General features: G+C 35.0%; 1 protein-coding gene across 1 annotated transcript in view; it reads left to right on the forward strand.

The window, feature by feature from the left end:
* The first annotated feature begins 11886 nt into the window (after nucleotides 1-11886).
* The window catches only part of LOC124354272 (myrosinase 1-like), a 38479-nt gene continuing 28985 nt past the window's right edge, over nucleotides 11887-21380 (forward strand). Inside the window, exons 1-4 of the mRNA XM_046804605.1 lie at nucleotides 11887-12022; nucleotides 18754-18856; nucleotides 19149-19272; nucleotides 20774-20907. Coding sequence (XP_046660561.1) covers nucleotides 12006-12022; nucleotides 18754-18856; nucleotides 19149-19272; nucleotides 20774-20907 — 378 coding nt within the window. The 5' untranslated portion in view covers nucleotides 11887-12005. The remainder of the gene's footprint in view (nucleotides 12023-18753; nucleotides 18857-19148; nucleotides 19273-20773; nucleotides 20908-21380) is intronic.

A 21380-nucleotide genomic window follows, 5' to 3' on the forward strand; every position in this document is an offset into this window, starting at 1 on the left:
AAATATGCAGGGGTCTCAATGTTTATAACTTTAAAAAAATAAACATTAAAAGAAAACAAACAAAACATAATCCATTACTAATGTATACGCTTTTCAATCTAAAGAATTAAAAATAAAGAAATAAGTCAAAAAGTTGGTTACCTTAATTAAAAGTAGTAGATATTATTATATTACATTTATATACAAAATGGCAAAACATCCAGTTACAAATAATATTTAAAATTATTTAGTAACTTAATTATTGCACAGCAATCTATTTGCAGTATAAATTAGGAAATGATTAATTTATTGTTCATGTAATTAAATATCCGTGTGCTAAACAAACGATCCATTAGTTTTTGGCGTTTTTCGTTAATGGGTGACGCTGTTGTGAAGCTAGCGGCACCCACTGATTTTTGCAGTTTTTGCACATTAATGCCAATACAAACGCTGAAAACAGCTAACATACCTAACAAACGCCAAACAAAAGTTTCCATTAGTTTTTGGCGTATTTTCGTTAATGGGTGCCGCTGGTGTGAAGCTAGCGGCACCACGCATTTTGCATATTTCAACATATTGCCAACAACGCTGCAAATAGCCTAAACAATCGTCAAACAAACGATTCCATTAGTTTTTGGCGTATTTTCGTTAATGGGTGCCGCTGGTGTAAAGCTAGCGGCACCCACTGATTTTTTGATATTTCGCAGCATTAATGCCAAACAAAGCTGGAAAAACAGCTAATAGATACCTAAACCAAAAAACGCCAAACAAACGATTTCCACTTGTTTTTGGAGTTTTTTCGATTAATGGGTGCCGCTGGAGTGAAGCTAGCGGCAACCACTGATTGGTTTTTTGCATATTTCGCACCATTAATTGCCAAACAAACGCTGAAATAGCTAAAACTACCTAAACAACGTATTCAACAAACGATTCCATCTAGTTTTTGCGTATTTTTCGTTAAGGGGTGCGCTGGAGTGAAGCTAGGGCACCTGTTTTTTGCTATTTCGCACATTAATGCCAACAAACGCTGAAATAGCTAAACATTACCGAAACAAACGTCAAACAATACGATTCCATTAAGGTTTTGGCGTAATTTTCGTTTATAATGGATACGTCGGTGTGAAGTAGCGGCACCCACTTTGTTTTTTGCATATTCGCACATTAATACCAAACAAACGCTGAAAATAGCTAAAACAAACCTAAACAAACGCTAAAACATAACGATTCACTTGTTTTGGGTGTATTTTGGTTAATGGGTGTGCCGCCAGCTTCACTATAGCTGGAAAAACTGAGTATTTTTTCACGATGATAATACTTATGGCAAAATAAACTTTAAAGAAACTGGCGAGTTTCATTTATCACATGTTTTTAAACACGCCAAAAAGATGCGGCACTGCAACATAAACTTTCAGAGAGTTAAATGTCTTTGTTAGGGAATAACGCCGGCGGATTTGTCATGTTAAAGAAACGCAACAAGAGGTAGGAATTATAAAAGTTTTCCGGAGGAACTGTGACGTAATATGTACAATATGTTGGGAACCGAGACAAAGGCGAGCGAGGCGGGTCGTAGTGTCACAACCACGCGAGACTGCAGTGGGTGTCGTGGCTTCTTTTCGGTGGCAACCAAAACATTTATTCGTAACAAAAATCGTAGGATTTAGTGTAATGTTTTATTTTGTGGGAGATTTTTTTTATTATCATTCTAAAACTGTAAAGAGGTTACATATTTCAATCTTTCACTCAGACTCAAAAATTCCTGGGTACACTGGACATACTGTATAGGCCGTTACATGTGATAGAACTGTATGCAAACGAAATGGCTTCAAAAATGTCTAGAGTAATACTTATCCCATTTCTGGGAGTCTCGAGATAGTTATAAACAAATTTCCAAAAGTAGACTCGTCTTGAAACGCGTTAATGAAAGGATATACACATGATGATGAGAGCGAAAAGCATAAACTGTAGGTACTCATAATAAGAGTACTTTGTCTGTCAGTTATGTAATGATAACCACCACAAGTTTCGACTGGGTTCAAACTTGAGAATCTTAGCTTAGGAATATATTCTTGAAACATTCGGTAATGGTTTTCCAACTTGCAAAAATCAAAGATTCTTATAATGCTAATATTAATTTTAAAGACTATTGAAGAAACACTTTAAACCCATTAAAATTATCGACTTTGCAGGTCTTTACATTTTTTAAACATCTGTGTACTCGTTTAGTATGTTCACATGTACTATAAAAAGTAGCCGAATCGCACGTATGTATAATATTAGAAACAGGGTTAACTAAAAATAACCGTGGTTTATAATCGCTTTTTGTCACAAGCAGATGTTCATTTCATGAAGAAGATAAGGTAGGTTGACGAGGTGAGCTGGGCCTCTTCTAACAACAAAACTGAATATAGTTTTCATTTGAGAAACATTAGAATACAGAATAGTTGAGGATTTTTGTTTTGCATTGCCAATATATTCACGAAGCAAATGAGTCCTGTTCTTTTATAATGATTCGTTTGAAAACGTTATAGGTTGTTCTTATTTTTATGTAAAGACAATACTATACAGATTTGTGCTTTAACCAAAATGAGGTTGTGAAGTCTTATATCACCAAAGTAAAGTATATCACAAAACACTTTAGGCAAAAATGAAGTTGAAAGTAACTAGTCTACTTTAATTTGTCACACTGTGTTTTAAACACGACAAAAAGATGCGGCACTGCACATAAATTTTAAAGAGAGTTAAATGTCTTTGTTAGGGAAAAACGCCGGCGGATTTATCATGTTGAAGAAAAGCAACAAGAGGTAGGAAATATAAAAGTTTTCCGGAAGAACTGTGACGTAATATGTGCAATATGTTGAGAACCGAGGACAAAGGCGAGCGTGGTGGTTCGTAGTGTCACAACCACGCGAGACTGCAGTGGGTGTCGTGGCTTCTTTTCGGTGGCAACCAAAAATATTTATTCGTAACAAAAAACGTAGGATTTAGTGTAATGTTTTATTTTGTGGGAGATTTTTTTATTATCATTCTAAACCTGTGAAGAGGCGAAATTTTCACACATGATGATGAGAGTGATAAATACGAGTATAAACTGTAGGTACTCATAACATGTAATTTGTCTGTCAGTTATGTAATGATAACCACCCTAAGTTTCAACTGGCTTCAAACTTGAGAATCTAAGCTTGGTTTATAAACTAAAAAAAAACTAAAAAAACCGTGGTTTATAATCGCTTTTTGTCACAGGCAGATGTTAATTTCATGAAGAAGATAAGGTAGGTTGACAGGTGAGCTGGGCCTCTTCAAAAACAGACTGAATATATCTGAATAGTGTCACAAGAACAGTAAGTAGTGCTTGAAGTGCGTTTCACACGATACTGATGAAAGAATATTTTTAGTGCTTCGTAATGGAAATACAATACAATCTAGCACTTGAGTTTTTAATTATTACTTTTTGATGTTCCAAAAAAATCGCCAAACTTTAATTCTTTAGTAATAATAACAACATCTTTAAAATCGATTTAGTACAATGTTTCTTATTTGTAAAGGTTTGAGTGATACGAAATACACTGTTATTGATATGATACTCTGTGTTATCATTTTTAATTACACAGTTGTAATCCTGTAGAGTTTTAACGCGTCCAAGAACCACCACTGGACTTCCAAATGTACTTAATTTTAATCTTGAATACAACTGGGAGTACATTGATTCTTCCTGTAACAGACTAAGTAAATACAACACAATTAAAATGCATTAATAATCAAGATAGGAATATACCATATCACGTGTAACTGGCTTCTCTGAAGTTGCGTGCAAAATTCAAATCTATAGCTCAATTCGTTCTCGTAATGTCCTGCGGTCAGATAGACAAACAGGATATCATAAAGAAAAAACTGACACACAAATAACGCTCAGCAAATTTCCATAGTTGGACATAGACTCCACATTTGTGTGCGGGATATCAAAGTAGTTAAGAGGCAAGTGGATTTGCGTGGTCAATGGGCTTGGTTGGTCTATCCAGTGATCAGCAGAGAGAATTAAATATAGCGCGGGACCGCAGAGTGCTGTGGACTGAGTCCAGCTGTTGGTTATCGAGCTTAATCAGCGTGACTGGATTCGTGATCAAAGGCCATTTGGGATTTTTTATGCCCTCTATCTTTCAGTAGATGGGCGTATGTGGAAATTCATGAGGTTTGAAGATTTACAAATTTTAACGAATAGTTTTTAAACCGAGAAAAGTCAATCCACTTGTTTCTTTTATATGCTAAACAGGAGACTATTTTAAATTAAATTTATGCTTATTTTTAACAAATTCAGTTTTAAAATACATGACGTACTTCGAAATTGAAATGGCTATATATGAAAAATCCTGTTTTAAAGCTAATTTTTTTCTATTTTACGGCACCCTATAAAATTAGATTTTAGTTGGTTCACTTCAGGCTGTTTTATAATTTTCAATTGAATACTGGTATCCAGAAGGTACATTACCAGTCGAAAGTTTTTAACTATTGGTATAAAGGAGTATTGATCAAGATAGGTCAGTCTAATGCGGAGTATGACTGGTGGAGTAAGTGGAACTCCCTTAGTGTGAAGGCTAGCCTAAAAATAAGGGCGTGTCACCCTTACCCGCTTTCACTGGAGTGGCTGACACATAGCTAGTCTCCCATTTTCTCTTTTGTTACTCACCACGTAAGACCTAGACAGGAGGCAGCCTCTACTTCTGTGGGCGATAGTATTCATAATTTCAAGCAAAAAATGTGATTTAAACATAGGTCGAGAAATGTCTCGTTTAGCCACTAGCCGCCATTTTGTATTTGTTATAATAAATTATCATCCTTAAACTATTTAAGGTAAAGGAACCAAATATGTCATATAGGTTTAAATATATACTTGGAGATGTTGTTTTATGAAACACAGTTTTAATATATATTACGTCATAACCTTTGACGGATGACGATTATATAATTTATAAATACACGTAAATTCCTACATTTGTTATTAATCCAAAATAATATGACTCGGTTAAAAATTAATTGAATAGACATAATCTTTAAATATCAACTATATATAATTATATTTTATTTCATTAAATTTGTATTTCATTACTTAAATCCACTTAATTAATTAATTCACGTGATTAATCAAAGTAGTGCTTAACATATGAGCGGCATTGCATTTCACGAATGTCAGTCAATTACGAAAATTGATTTTGATCACTTCGATTATGTTCATTGCAAAAAATTATCTTTACCAAATTCAATGTATTGAAAAATATATTTTTATAAAAAATAATGAGTTTCAAACATACTAAAATTTAAACACACAATTACGCACCAACAATTATAAAATGTTCTATTAACTATTTAGATTAAATTTTGAGGTGATTTTTGTATTTTGCATTTGCAATGTTGGATAATAGTATATATGTGTTCTATTATCTTTAAATTACTAAAATTAATGTAGTCATGACTTTTCTTTGTTAAGTGTTTTTTATGATTTTCTTTTGAAGAACTGTTAAGGTAACATGATTTTTTGACGTGACAACGTCTTATAATTCGATGGAGCCGGCATAACTCACCAAAAAAACCGGTTGTCTGTAAAGTCGGTTTACTGACGAGTTGAACGTGACAACGTCATAAGAAAATACTGATGGAATGGTTGTATTTTTCAAAAGAAAATTTTAATTTTATTTGTTTGTTAGATATTTTGTATGGATATGAAGAAGGAGGTAAATGGAAATCACAATGGAATTGACCAAGTTACATTTATTTGTACGCATAGATAAAATTATGTCAAATTTCTTACAATGTACATAGTTTTTACAAGTATGAATGTGGGTTGAGCAATTGTTTTACAACTTTTATTTACAACTTTTAAACATGTGTGATATTTAACTTCTGACAATTTGTGTTATTCTGTTGATAATAGCACGATGATAAGAAAAGTAGGAAAAGTTACTTAATTATTTTTGCAAATTTAATTGTAATTTGTTGTAAGAAAGTAATAACTTTGAATAATTTATTATAAGAATAAAGTATGATTAAATTATTGTTCATAAATCTTAAATTTAAAGTTTGGAAACATCATTAAAATGTTTGTAACTCTAGCTTTTAAAAAACCCGCCTCAATGTGTTTGATAAAGGAGAAAATTGTTCCCTTTGACGTCTGGCTGTCCAAACTGTCATTTCAGACACGTTGTTATGATATGTGGAAGATTTAACATTTATGTTTTAATTTTTTGAAATCATAGCTACGCTCGATAACTATTTCGATCGAATAGTATACATCAAACAATCAATGAACGGTTAATCGACAGTGTAAATGATTCGCTGAATTGGTGTTTATTTATTGTTGGTTTTCATCGCGTTCTAATTTTTATTCTTTTAGCGCGTAAAACGCCAATGTTATAATGTATGTCCCTAGGTTTTAGCAAGTTTTCGACTTGTACTGTCTATTATAAGCTTTTTGACGAAGCGTACTCGAAACTTGTCGCTCGAGTGGCTGGAATACTTTATTTCTGTTTGTATGTTTCAACGCTATCTCGAAAATGAGCTTATGACTTGAAATCTTGTACGAAACTTAATTTCTGTATAGGCAACACTGAGTTTGGTGATGGGGCACGTCACTTCATGGGATTCGGATGAGCAATAGCAAATGTTTTTAAATTGATCTTATGTGTAACCAAGAAGGCTACGAGAAAATAGCAGAATAAATAAATTTGTAAAAACTTGATTACAATCGGATGAAATTTTAACATGTAACATATTAACACATTTAGCATACCTACCCTGCATTATTATAGAGTGGAAATTCAACGTTAAAAGTCGATGGCAAGACTTGATTCAGTGGACTCCTGCGTTGCCGTACCCTCCCTAGGCCACAGGAACTTTGATCACTGTTTATGCACTGCTATGAAACCTAACCTAATGAACGAAAATATGAATGTGACAAGATATATTGAGAAGAAAATCTTCCGTGGATTTTAAATTTAGCATAAAGCTTGATTTTTATATGGACAAAACTGAGTTCTATGATGATACATGTTCAACAATGTAATTTCGCTGACTGTCATTAGAGCCTATCACTAATTAGCCTGAAACAATTTCTCTTTTCGGTTTCATATGAATATACAGATTGGCTCTCTATGAATATATTTCGGTTCTCTACGATTGGCTGTCTATCTATCCATAGGATATCTCTAGAATGAAATGAACTAAACGATTGACATTCCGAACACAATTCTTATCTTTTTAAATACAAATTAAACTAACATTATATAAAACCTATATTAATTACAAACTTGATTGAACTTATTACTTGATTGAATTGCAGTTTTCATTTGAGAAAAATTAGAATACAGAATATTTGAGGATTTTTGTTTTGTATTTCCAATATATTCACGGCGCAAATGAGTCCTGTTCTTCCATAAAGATTCGTTTGAAGACGTTATAGGTCGTTCTTATTTTTATGTAAAGACAATACTATACAGATTTGTGCTTTAACCAAAATGAGATTGTGAAGTCTTGTATCACCAAAGTAAAGTATATCACAAAACACTTCAGGCAAATTAAAGTTGAAATTAACTAGTCTACTTTAATTTGTCACATTGTGTTTTAAACACGACAAAAAGATGCGGCGCCGCACATAAATTTTAAGAGAGTTAAATGTCTTTGTTAAGGAAAAACGCCGGCGGATTTATCATGTTGAAGAAACGCAACAAGAGGTAGGAAATATAAAAGTTTTCCGGAGGAACTGTGACGTAATATGTGCAATATGTTGAGAACCGAGACAAAGGCGAGCGAGGCGGGTCGTAGTGTCACAACCACGCGAGACTGCAGTGGGTGTCGTGGCTTCTTTTCGGTGGCAACAAAAACATTTATTCGTAACAAAAAACGTAGGATTTAGTGTGATGTTTTATTTTGTGGGAGATTTTTTATTATCATTCTAAAACTGTGAAGAGGTTACATTTTCAATCTTTCACACATGATGATGAGAGCGATAAATACGAGTATAAACTGTAGGTACTCATAATATGTAATTTGTCTGTCAGTTATGTAATGATAACCACCCTAAGTTTCAACTGGCTTCAAACTTGAGAATCTAAGCTTGGTTTTATAAACTAAAAAAAAAACTAAAAAAACCGTGGTTTATAATCGCTTTTTGTCACAGGCAGATGTTAATTTCATGAAGAAGATAAGGTAGGTTGACGAGGTGAGCTGGGCCTCTTCAAAAACAGACTGAATATATCTGAATAGTGTCAAAACAAGAGTAAGTAGTGCTTGAAGTGCGTTTCACACGATACTGATGAAAGGATAGTTTTAGTGCTTCGTAATGGAAATACAATACAATCTAACACTTGAGGTCTTAATTATTACTTTTTGATGTTCCAATAAATCGCCACAATTCAATTCTCTAGTGATAATAACAACATCTTTAAAATCGATTTAGTACAATGTTTCTAATTTGTAAAGGTTTGAGTGAGTCGAAATACATTGTTATTGATATGATACTCTGTGTCATCATTTTTAATTACACAGTTGTAATCCTATAGAGTTTTAACGCGTCCAAGAACCACTACTGGACTTCCAAATGTACTTAATTTTAATCTTGAATACAACTGGGACACTGATTCTTCTGTAACAGACTGAATGAATACAACACAATTAAAATGCATTAATAATCAAGATAGGAATATACCATATCACGTGTAACTGGCTTCTCTGAAGTTGCGTGCAAAATTCAAATCTATAGCTCAATTCGTTCTCGTAATGTCATGCGGACAGATAGACAAACAGGCTGTCACAAAGAAAAAAAAAAACTGACACACAAATGACGCTCAGCAAATTTCCATATTTGGACATAGACTCCACATTTGTGTGCGGGATATCAAAGTAGTTAAGAGACAAGTGGATTTGCGTGGTCAATGGGCTTGGTCTGTCCAGTGATCAGCAGAGAGAATTAAATATAGCGCGGGACCGCAGAGTGCTGTGGACTGAGTCCAGCTGTTGGTTATCGAGCTTAATCAGCGTGACTGGATTCGTGATCAAAGGCCATTTGGGATTTGTTATGCCCTCTATCCTTCAGTAGATGGGCGTGTGTGGAAATTCATGAGGTTTGAAGATTTGCAAATTTTAAAGAATAGTTTTTAAACCGAGAAAAGTCAATCCACTTGTTTCTTTTAAATGCTAAACAGGAGATTATTTTAAATTAAATTTATGCTTATTTTTAACAAATAATCTAGCACTTGAGGTTTTAAATTATTACTTTTTGATGTTTGAAAAAATCGCCAAACTTTAATTCTCTAGTGATAATAACAACATCTTTAAAATCGATTTAGTACAATGTTTCTAATTTGTAAAGGTTTCAGTGAGACGAAATGCATTGTTATTGATATGATACTCTGTGTCATCATTTTTAATTACACAGTTGTAATCCTGTAGAGTTTTAAAAGCGTAGGATTTAGTGTAATGTTTTATTTTGTGGGAGATTTTTTTATTATCATTCTAAAACTGTAAAGAGGCGACATTTTTAAAACTTTCCTCAAAACTTAAAATTCCTTGGTACACTGGACATATAGCCGTTACGTGTGATAGAACTGTATGCAAAACTTATGGCTACAAAAACTATGTAGAGAGAAAGAAATATTAATCCTATTTCTGGGAGTCTCCAGATAGTTATAACAAATTTCCGAAAGTAGACTCGTCTTGAAACGCGTTAATGAAAGGATAGACAAATGATGATGGGAGCGAAAGCATAAACTGTAGGTACTCATAATAAGAGTAGTTTGTCTGTCAGTTATGTAATGATAACCACCGTAAGTTTCAACTGGCTTCAAACTTGAGAATAAAAGCTTAGGAATATTCTTGAGATTATTTGTTGTCACAGGCAGATGTTCATTTCATTAGCAATGCGCCAAACTATATAACCCAACATTCAATGCAAGTGAACCTGGTCTAAAACAATTGTTAACTTGAGGTTTTTGAAAACGAATGGGAACCGGCCAATAGGCAGTTTGAAGTTGATGCTGCCGAACGAAAGAAAGTTGCTGTAAGTTGGCGAACGAATGAAAGGTTTGTGAATGCTGAGCTGGTGTGATTCAAAAGTTTAACTTTAAATAATGACGGTCTTGCTACACATGTGATCATATCTTTGTGATAAAGAGTTGATTTCGGAATATGGTATACGAGTGTTCCTCAAGTGCAGCAGACACCCAAACTAATGATACTGTTTGGTATGCATGTGCATCCTCGTTTGAAGATTCTTAGTTTCCGGATAGTAGAAGCTTTGCCATGGTTGGCGAAGAGGCGGAGAGTTAGCAGAGACACAGATTTCTCCCAATCTTCATAGTTGACCTTGGGAAGATCTGGAGACATCCAGCCGAAATTTGTGATTAGTGGATGTCCTGGTGTCCGGCCATGGCACTGTAAAAGTTATATATGAAAGTAAATATGGTTCTGGTCGAGGTTGAAAAATGAAACCAGCAGTGTTTTAAATATTATATTTTAATAGTATGCCTGTATTTTGCTATTTACATAGAAAAAATTCAAGTAGGTAAAGTGTATCATAAAAGTATTAAACAAGAGTCAAGCTTCCATAATTATATAAATGTCTCCTTTCTCATTTAGGTGTTAAGTTGTGTTACGGTAATTTAACTTTTCACTCCATTGCGTCTTCTTTTCAAGTTTTGTTCCGATATTTGGCTAAGCGTAAGCGCAGCTTCCCATTTAAGAGGCTACACAAACTTCACATTTGTCTTTCCGTCTGTCCGCATCTCGAAAACGAACTGACCTCTAGAATTGGAATTTTCCGTGAAGCTTCATTTCTATATTACAACACTGAGTTCAATGGTAGTACCTGTGACTCTATTGGATTTGGCTGAGCGTTAGCGTTTATTTTGACACTGACGTTTTGGGTAACCTTTATGGCAATGAAAAAATAGAAAAATAAATAATTATATTACAAATAACCAGAATATACTCATATGAAATTTAAACATGCAATATGTTTTTTCTAGAGTAAAAACATTACAAATAGGAAAGTTACTGTTAAAAGCAAGTGATAAGAGATTTAAACACAATCTTGCGTTGTAGTACCCTCTGTCTTACATAAATTTTTATTATTTGTACATTGCAGTTAAACCTAATAAAATGAAAATTGAAAAAATGTGAATGTATCATGTAGCAAGATATCTCAAGAAAAATATGAATACCTATATACTTTAAACTTTGCACTAAATTTCATTTCTACATAGACAAGAACGAGCTATGATGGTGCATGTCCATGTCCAGGTATAGAATCTTGCTGAGAGTAATTTTTGTGTCAGTTTCTATTCATTATGATAACCTGTCTGTCTATCTATCCGCAGGACATAAATTTAAATTTTGCATGAAACCTTAGCGAAGCATGTTACGCGACATGTGGTTTGGCGTATACTACGTTGTTTAGTAATGCATTATAATTTGTATTGTATTCACTCAGACTGTTACAGGAAGAACCAGTGTACTCCTAGTTGTATTAAAGTTTCAAATAAAGTACATCAGGAAGTCCAGTGATAGATCTTGAAAGCGTACAAACTTCATAGTGTTACAAGTATGTAATTAATTTAATTATAACAGGATGACACAGAGTATCACATCAATAAAAATTTATTTCATGTCACTAAAACCTTTTGATCTTAAACTCTTAAAAATTAAAACATTGTGATAAAAAGATTTTAAATATATTTTTTATTATCACTGGAGAATTAAAGTTTGGCGATTTTTGGAACAACATCAGATATAGTTCAAAGTAATCTTTGAAAACTCAAGTGATAGATTGTATTGTATTTCCATGACGAAGCACTAAAAATATTCAATCATCAGTATCGTGTGAAACGCACTTCAAGCACTACTTACTCTTGTGACACTAGTCAGATATATTCAGTGTGTTGTTAGAAGAGGCCCAGCTCACCTTGTTAACGTATCTTACCTTCCTGCCTCAATCAGCTGTGAACAGTGTTGTTGCTGCTGTTGAAGATACATCTTAGCTCGACATGGTTATAGAAACCAAGTAAGTTATCTCGTTTGTTTTTCTGAAATATTTTATATCACCGTACCAGTTGTTATTTCCGTTAGGAAAGCTGCAAGTTAAGATTGTACAAGATGTTCATAAGAAATAAATTTAGAATATGCATTTATACAAACACGAATAAACACTTTTTCATATATTTGTAGCTCTACCTCAATTTCTTGGGTTCTTGACTGCTTATTTGTGATATTTTATTTACAATAAGTTTTATGTTACCGGTACCAAAATAATATCAGTTTACGTAACTGATATTATTTTTGATATTTTATGGCTATAGATACTCATATAATAAGTAAATATTTAACAGAATATTATAAATAAAAAAGTATAAACAAAAAATGTTTGGTAATATCAGCAAACCGTTAGTATTATTTAATTCAGAAAAAACGCACACCCACTTAAATAGTCCGAAAAGAATCAAATTTTGTTAATATTAATAATTTTGTTGTTTTTATATAAAGAAAGAAAAGTAATTTAAATCATGCAATTTTCAATGTATTTCTAAGCATAAATCCTGATTTATAAAATCTGTATAAAAGTATTTTGTAATTATTTCATCCGGTTTTAAACAATGAGATGTATTTATGAAGAATTTACACGTTTCATGGAAAATTAATTCTTGTGTCCCGGCTTAGTTAAAATTATTAATGGTGTTTAATAAATACCACGATTCTTAGAACCACATTACAGTCTTATAAACCAAATAATTACTCAAACTTACAAGAGGGTCGTAATTATTAAAAATTGGCGAAGTGTTTTCTTTGGCGTTTGGGTAAAACTTTTAACTGCTTAAAAGTCGTACAAAACTTAAGGTTTATATATATATATATATATATATATATATATATATATATATATATATATATATATATATGTAATCTAATAAATAAGCAACTTTAGTTTTTAAAAAATTTCAAATTTTTTTCTTCGGAATAGGTGGTTTTTTTATTATGGAACTCAGAACATAATGTCTGTATTGCAAAGTCGCTTTTCAACATATTTAGGTGTTTTGGTGAATATCTTGAATTAATAATATTTGAATTCAGTGGTAAGCAATACAATTTAAAAAAAATTTGGTTACAGTTATAAGATTGTAGCCTATTGTTCAGATGAAATATAAAAGTAGAACATTCATCTTTATTAATTTTGTCATATTCCATCTCGTTAAATTCTATAGTCCACATTAGTTTGAATGGAAACGTAATCATGGGGGAATGTAATGTATGGGCCGCACTACTGATACATACTAATCTCCTTTAATATCTAAAGTACACCCTTGTACAATCGCTAGAGACAGAAATTGCGTTAATCTGGTACGATAACGTGTTACCTTGTAGGTGGTATATCCAATGCTAACACTTCTACAAGAGGTAATCTTAGACTAAGAGTGTTCTCGATTGTCACAGCCTACTCGTCAAGTGCTAGGATCAAAGTGTATTTTTAACTGGTAACGTGCACAGATGATAAAGTACCTACTCACTCAAATGACACAAAACGTTTTCAAATGAATTGCTTATCCGGAGCTTTGATAAACGAGCACATAATAAGTTATCAGGCATTGAGTGGTTTGACATTTAAATGTTTTATTATTACCAATTGATTGCCAAGGTCATTTAAGATGACACATAATGTGAACCTTTGAATATGTAACGATCCATGAGCGGGTGCTAAAATCTGTTCTATTCCACATTCTGGTAGAGCGATATTCAATGGGAAGCGACACAAATGATAACAATACATTAATGATACTGATTTAATATATTTAAAAAAACATTAGAAAACATGCTGTATTGAGTAAATTTTAAAAATAATGAAAAATAACCAAATTAAAAATTTAATGAAGGGAAATTAGTTGAAGATTTCAATAGATTTCAACTCTAAACAAAATATTTAGCACATTTACACTATCTACAAAACGCCCCACAAAGCTAGCTATGAACGCACGGCATTTCTGTAACACAATCTATATTTCTCTAAAACAATCTCAGTGTGAACACTGAAAAAATTTTATAATGGTACTGGACAAGAAAAAAAAACTATTGCTTGGAGTGTTAATTAAAAATAATAATTTCATATCTTCAAGAGTTCATTCTATTAAATAGCACTTTAAAACGTATTAAACTTCACTAATGAAAAGTTAAAATACGTGAAAAACTAACGATTCCATTAAGTTTTGTCTTTACTAATGTGCATTTTAATAAGTAATACGTATATGCTCCGATTCGAGCAACTTACACACTAGTTTTATAAATCCCCTATTTTTATGTTTCTCCAATTTTTAAACTCAATAAAAATTCAGATCAATAACTTATAGTACCAGAACGGGACAAATTGTGCAAAAGTTGAAGTTTTTAAGGGCTTCGTAAAAAAACAAAATTACTCGGTAAGATTTTGTAGATTCTTATTGTGATAGCAAGATATTATGATTCAAAATTTTAAATTCTTTGATAATTATAAAATTTTAGCACGTTATTACAAAATTTTTTCCCCAGCTTCATTGAGGCCAATCATCCATCCTAAATAGAGTAAACACATGACATTTTCACTAATAGAGCTAATACTAGAAAGCAACACTTCATACCATAGGCTTGTTCTGGCTATGTGAACCGTCTAAATGGTTGTAGTGAGTTCCATTCATGTAATATATTTGTGCAGTGTACGGGGTACTCAGAGACGGACTAATTCTTGTTACCGGCTTCCTGCCATCAAATGCCCTGTTCAGGCTATGTGAACCATGGCTGTCGTCTAGATGGTTGTAGTGAGTTCCATTCATGTAATATATTTGTGCAGTGTACGGGGTACTCAGAGACGGACTAATTCTTGCTACCGGCTTCCTGTCATCAAATGCCCTGTTCAGGCTATGTGAACCATGGCTGTCGTCTAGATGGTTGTAGTGAGTTCCATTCATGTAATATATTTGTGCAGTGTACGGGGTACTCAGAAACGGACTAATTCTTGTTACCGGCTTCCTGTCATCATCTGTCTTGGTCTGGCTGTGACAACCGTCGATGTCGTGTAACTGGTTGTAGTGAGTTCCATTCATGTAATATATTTGTGCAGTGTACGGGGTATTCAGAGACGGACTAATTCTTGCTACCGGCTTCCTGTCATCATCTGTCTTGGTCTGGCTGTGACAATCCTCGATGTCGTCTAACTAGTTGTAGTGAGTTCCATTCATGTAATATATTTGTGCAGTGTACGGGGTATTCAGAGACGGACTAATTCTTGTTACCGGCTTCCTGTCATCATCTGTCTTGGTCTGGCTGTGACAATCGTCGATGTCGTCTAACTGGTTGTAGTGAGTTCCATTCATGTAATATATTTGTGCAGTGTACGGGGTATTCAGAGACGGACTAATTCTTGTTACCGGCTTCCTGTCATCATCTGTCTTGGTCTGGCTGTGACAATCGTCGATGTCGTCTAACTGGTTGTAGTGAGTTCCATTCATGTAATATATTTGTGCAGTGTACGGGGTACTCAGAGACGGACTAATTCTTGCTACCGGCTTCCTGTCATCATCTGTCTTGGTCTGGCTGTGACAATCGTCGATGTCGTCTAACTGGTTGTAGTGAGTTCCATTCATGTAATATATTTGTGCAGTGTACGGGGGTACTCAGAGACGGACTAATTCTTGCTACCGGCTTCCTGTCATCAAATGCCCTGTTCAGGCTATGTGAACCATGGCTGTCGTCTAGATGGTTGTAGTGAGTTCCATTTATGTAATATATTTGTGCAGTGTACTGGGTACTCAGAGACGGACTAATTCTTGCTACCGGCTTCCTGTCATCAAATGCCCTGTTCAGGCTATGTAAAACCATGGCTGTCGTCTAGATGGTTGTAGTGAGTTCCATTCATGTAATATATTTGTGCAGTGTACTGGGTACTCAGAGACGGACTAATTCTTGCTACCGGCTTCCTGTCATCAAATGCCCTGTTCAGGCTATGTAAAACCATGGCTGTCGTCTAGATGGTTGTAGTGAGTTCCATTCATGTAATATATTTGTGCAGTGTACGGGGTATTCAGACACGGACTAATTCTTGCTACCGGCTTCCTGTCATCAAATGCCCTGTTCAGGCTATGTGAACCATGGCTGTCGTCTAGATGGTTGTAGTGAGTTCCATTTATGTAATATATTTGTGCAGTGTACTGGGTACTCAGAGACGGACTAATTCTTGCTACCGGCTTCCTGTCATCAAATGCCCTGTTCAGGCTATGTAAAACCATGGCTGTCGTCTAGATGGTTGTAGTGAGTTCCATTCATGTAATATATTTGTGCAGTGTACGGGGTACTCAGAGACGGACTAATTCTTGCTACCGGCTTCCTGTCATCAAATGCCCTGTTCAGGCTATGTGAACCATGGCTGTCGTCTAGATGGTTGTAGTGAGTTCCATTCATGTAATATATTTGTGCAGTGTACGGGGTACTTAGAGACGGACTAATTCTTGTTACCGGCTTCCTGTCATCATCTGTCTTGGTCTGGCTGTGACAATCGTCGATGTCGTGTAACTGGTTGTAGTGAGTTCCATTCATGTAATATATTTATGCAGTGTACGGGGTACTCAGAGACGGACTAATTCTTGCTACCGGCTTCCTGTCATCATCTGTCTTGGTCTGGCTGTGACAATCGTCGATGTCGTCTAACTAGTTGTAGTGAGTTCCATTCATGTAATATATTTGTGCAGTGTACGGGGTATTCAGAGACGGACTAATTCTTGTTACCGGCTTCCTGTCATCATCTGTCTTGGTCTGGCTGTGACAATCGTCGATGTCGTCTAACTGGTTGTAGTGAGTTCCATTCATGTAATATATTTGTGCAGTGTACGGGGTACTCAGAGACGGACTAATTCTGGCTACCGGCTTCCTGTCATCAAATGCCCTGTTCAGGCTATGTGAACCATGGCTGTCGTCTAGATGGTTGTAGTGAGTTCCATTTATGTAATATATTTGTGCAGTGTACTGGGTACTCAGAGACGGACTAATTCTTGCTACCGGCTTCCTGTCATCAAATGCCCTGTTCAGGCTATGTAAAACCATGGCTGTCGTCTAGATGGTTGTAGTGAGTTCCATTCATGTAATATATTTGTGCAGTGTACTGGGTACTCAGAGACGGACTAATTCTTGCTACCGGCTTCCTGTCATCAAATGCCCTGTTCAGGCTATGTAAAACCATGGCTGTCGTCTAGATGGTTGTAGTGAGTTCCATTCATGTAATATATTTGTGCAGTGTACGGGGTACTCAGAGACGGACTAATTCTTGTTACCGGCTTCCTGTCATCATCTGTCTTGGTCTGGCTGTGACAACCGTCGATGTCGTCTAACTGGTTGTAGTGAGTTCCATTCATGTAATATATTTGTGCAGTGTACGGGGTACTCAGAGACGGACTAATTCTTGTTACCGGCTTCCTGTCATCATCTGTTTTGGTCTGGCTGTGACAACCGTCGATGTCGTCTAACTGGTTGTAGTTAGTTCCATTCATGTAATATATTTGTGCAGTGTACGGGGTACTCAGAGACGGACTAATTCTTGTTACCGGCTTCCTGTCATCATCTGTCTTGGTCTGGCTGTGACAACCGTCGATGTCGTCTAACTGGTTGTAGTGAGTTCCATTCATGTAATATATTTGTGCAGTGTACGGGGTACTCAGAGACGGACTAATTCTTGTTACCGGCTTCCTGTCATCATCTGTCTTGGTCTGGCTGTGACAATCGTCGATGTCGTGTAACTGGTTGTAGTGAGTTCCATTCATGTAATATATTTGTGCAGTGTACGGGGTACTCAGAGACGGACTAATTCTTGCTACCGGCTTCCTGTCATCATCTGTCTTGGTCTGGCTGTGACAATCGTCGATGTCGTGTAACTGGTTGTAGTGAGTTCCATTCATGTAATATATTTGTGCAGTGTACGGGGTACTCAGAGACGGACTAATTCTTGCTACCGGCTTCCTGTCATCATCTGTCTTGGTCTGGCTGTGACAATCTTCGATGTCGTGTAACTGGTTGTAGTTAGTTCCATTCATGTAATATATTTATGCAGTGTACGGGGTACTCAGAGACGGACTAATTCTTGCTACCGGCTTCCTGTCATCATCTGTCTTGGTCTGGCTGTGACAATCGTCGATGTCGTGTAACTGGTTGTAGTGAGTTCCATTCATGTAATATATTTGTGCAGTGTACGGGGTACTCAGAGACGGACTAATTCTTGTTACCGGCTTCCTGTCATCATCTGTCTTGGTCTGGCTGTGACAATCGTCGATGTCGTCTAACTGGTTGTAGTTAGTTCCATTCATGTAATATATTTATGCAGTGTACGGGGTACTCAGAGACGGACTAATTCTTGTTACCGGCTTCCTGTCATCATCTGTCTTGGTCTGGCTGTGACAACCGTCGATGTCGTCTAACTGGTTGTAGTTAGTTCCATTCATGTAATATATTTGTGCAGTGTACGGGGTACTCAGAGACGGACTAACTCTTGTTACCGGCTTCCTGTCATCATCTGTCTTGGTCTGGCTATGTGACAACCGTCGATGTCGTCTAACTGGTTGTAGTGAGTTCCATTCATGTAATATATTTGTGCAGTGTACGGGGTACTCAGAGACGGACTAACTCTTGTTACCGGCTTCCTGTCATCAAATGCCCTGTTCAGGCTATGTGAACCATGGCTGTCGTCTAAATGGTTGTAGTGAGTTCCATTCATGTAATATATTTGTGCAGTGTACGGGGTACTCAGAGACGGACTAACTCTTGTTACCGGCTTCCTGTCATCATCTGTCTTGGTCTGGCTGTGACAACCGTCGTTGTCGTCTACCTGGCTGTGGTAAGTTGCTTTCATGTATATTTATATACAGATGACAAGTGTAAACGGAGTATATACAATTATATGACACTTTATCGTGTCAAATAATAACGTATTAACAAGTGATGACATTTCTTTCTTGGATTGATTGGCGAGATTTTTAAAGTTCTGTAGAGTTATTTATCTTTTTACATTACTGAAATGATTGTTGTTATTTTGTATAACACAACAAAGCTTGTGGTGGATGGGTTTTACTTCTATTGTATAAACACAACTATTAATGATACATTTAATATATATTGGCGGGTTCCAGAAGTTGCTGTGGTCGTCACCTACTTCGAGTTCGGAAAGTGCTAGTTTCACGAAACTACCCCCAGATTTCTACATCAGCTGCGCAACCTCCGCTTACCAAATTGAGGGCGGCTGGAGAGAAGACGGTATATTGACAAATATAATTCAAAATTGCTGCCAAATGGTATAGAAAATGGTAACACAAAGACCAAACGTACATCCGTTGAAAGAAGGATAGAGATTAGGATAAAATAGGACAAATACTGATTATTTAGATTTCGACAGGTTCTTCTTAGTCCTGTCGTCTGCCCTTTTTAAGACTCTTTGAAAATAAATGTTTAATAAAATTGTTTGAATTATTTTTGGAAATTTATTTAATTGAAGGAATTAAACTGGAAGATAAAAGTTTTATTGAGTTCTTATTGTATTAGCAAAAATATTAGGTTTAAAACAGTATTGCTCCCTTTAACAGTTGTTTATAGTAAAATTAAATACAGTACAGTGGAAATAAATTAAGATGGTGAACTTAAGTTTTAAATGATTACTAGCACAGTTTTTTAATATCCGAATATATTATCCCCTATTTTACGTAATCGCGTAGCTGGCCAATATTATATTTTATTTATATAAACTACCGAAAGAAACAGTAAATTTTAGTGTTTTAGGGCACAACAACACGTAAAGTCAATTTAAAGATTAGGCAAGTTCAAGTTATTTGTTGTAAGTAACACTGCGTGTACGGATGTTAGCAACATGTTTCAAGGCGTATAAAGTGGAAGTAAATAACTCAAAACTGTTATGTTAGCAAATTAATTGAAAACGTCCAAATTATTTAATAACTGTGATAATAACATCATATATTACTGATAACAATATTGTTTGTAATAATAAAATCTAAATATAACATAGCAAATAGTTATTAAGTTGAAACGAAACTAGAATATGATTGATCTATTTTTTTTTGCCTGCAAAAATTTAATGTCTATAATGTCTTTAATGAAATAGGAAGGCGAAAAATTTGATAAAATTGAAGGATAAGGAGGCTTGTTCCCTCTTATACAAGGCAACAATTGTATAAGATCCCTCTCGTGATTAACAATTCTTGCCTCACTTGTTCAATTTCTTATTAGGTAGTCTACACTTAAGGTGAACTAATTTTAGCTAAAAAGTAATATGTTACTTTATTAGTATTTATAATTGAACAAATGCAGACGCCTTACCAAATGATAGAAATTCCACAAAAGAAGAGGAGAATTCAGAACACGCCACTCATTTCTTATTATAAAGAGTTGTCCAAACGAGCAAATAGATATTTTTGCCAAAAAAAGAGCTAAGCAAAACCTCTTTCTTTCAGTTTTATTTCAGCAAGCTCTGATAAGCCGGCAGTAAGAAAAGAGGTGTTGTTTATTGCTGTATCAATAACAGTGAACTAAGAATGATCAGCTAAAGCTTAGGGTAAATAGCTACTAAGTGGAAATATTCTCAAATAGTTAGTTGAATCTACTTGTAGTAACGTTAGTGGCGAATTACACTTACGAAATCACTCACAAAAGTCTAAAGTCTTCATAAATAGCTGAGTTATATTGTAGCTGTAAAGGTATTTATGATGTACATTAAACAATTGGGGCATAAAAGATATATTTTCAGGAAAGGGTGAGAGCATCTGGGATCGCTTCACCCACAACATGTCAGACAGGATAGCGGACAGGTCTACTGGAGATGTGGCGTGCGATTCTTACCACAAGTACAAAGAGGACGTCCGAATTATCAAGGACACTGGAGTAAGCGTAGAACCTTTCTTGAAATAATTAAACCTGTTTAGATTACAACGTTGTGTAAGTAAATAATTATTGCGATTTTCCTCACATTATTATTAATATTAAAATTTATATTGTCTTCATATGTGCTCCAACATGTCTGACTCCATTCAGTTAGCAAGACCTTTGATCCATAATAATAATATAATGGTTGTCAGGAATCTCTGTGGAGGTTATATGAGGTATAACCTCACGCATTTGTTTGATGGATTTAAATTTACCTTAGAAGTCCTGCTCAACTGATGTGCTGAGAAAATCACGGCATGAAGTAACATCTTGTTGGAAGCGTGAGCGATATTGTGTCAGTCAACGTTGAATAGTTGGATGTTGCTAGGGTGTTTGAAATGTGAGTCAATTTTCCATTGTGAACTTACTTTTTGACCGAAAGGTGGTTGACTGAACTTTTATGATATTTTAACTACACCTGAAATTGTCCG

Source organism: Homalodisca vitripennis, chromosome 2, assembly GCF_021130785.1.
Source record: "Homalodisca vitripennis isolate AUS2020 chromosome 2, UT_GWSS_2.1, whole genome shotgun sequence".
NCBI lineage: Eukaryota > Metazoa > Arthropoda > Insecta > Hemiptera > Cicadellidae > Homalodisca > Homalodisca vitripennis.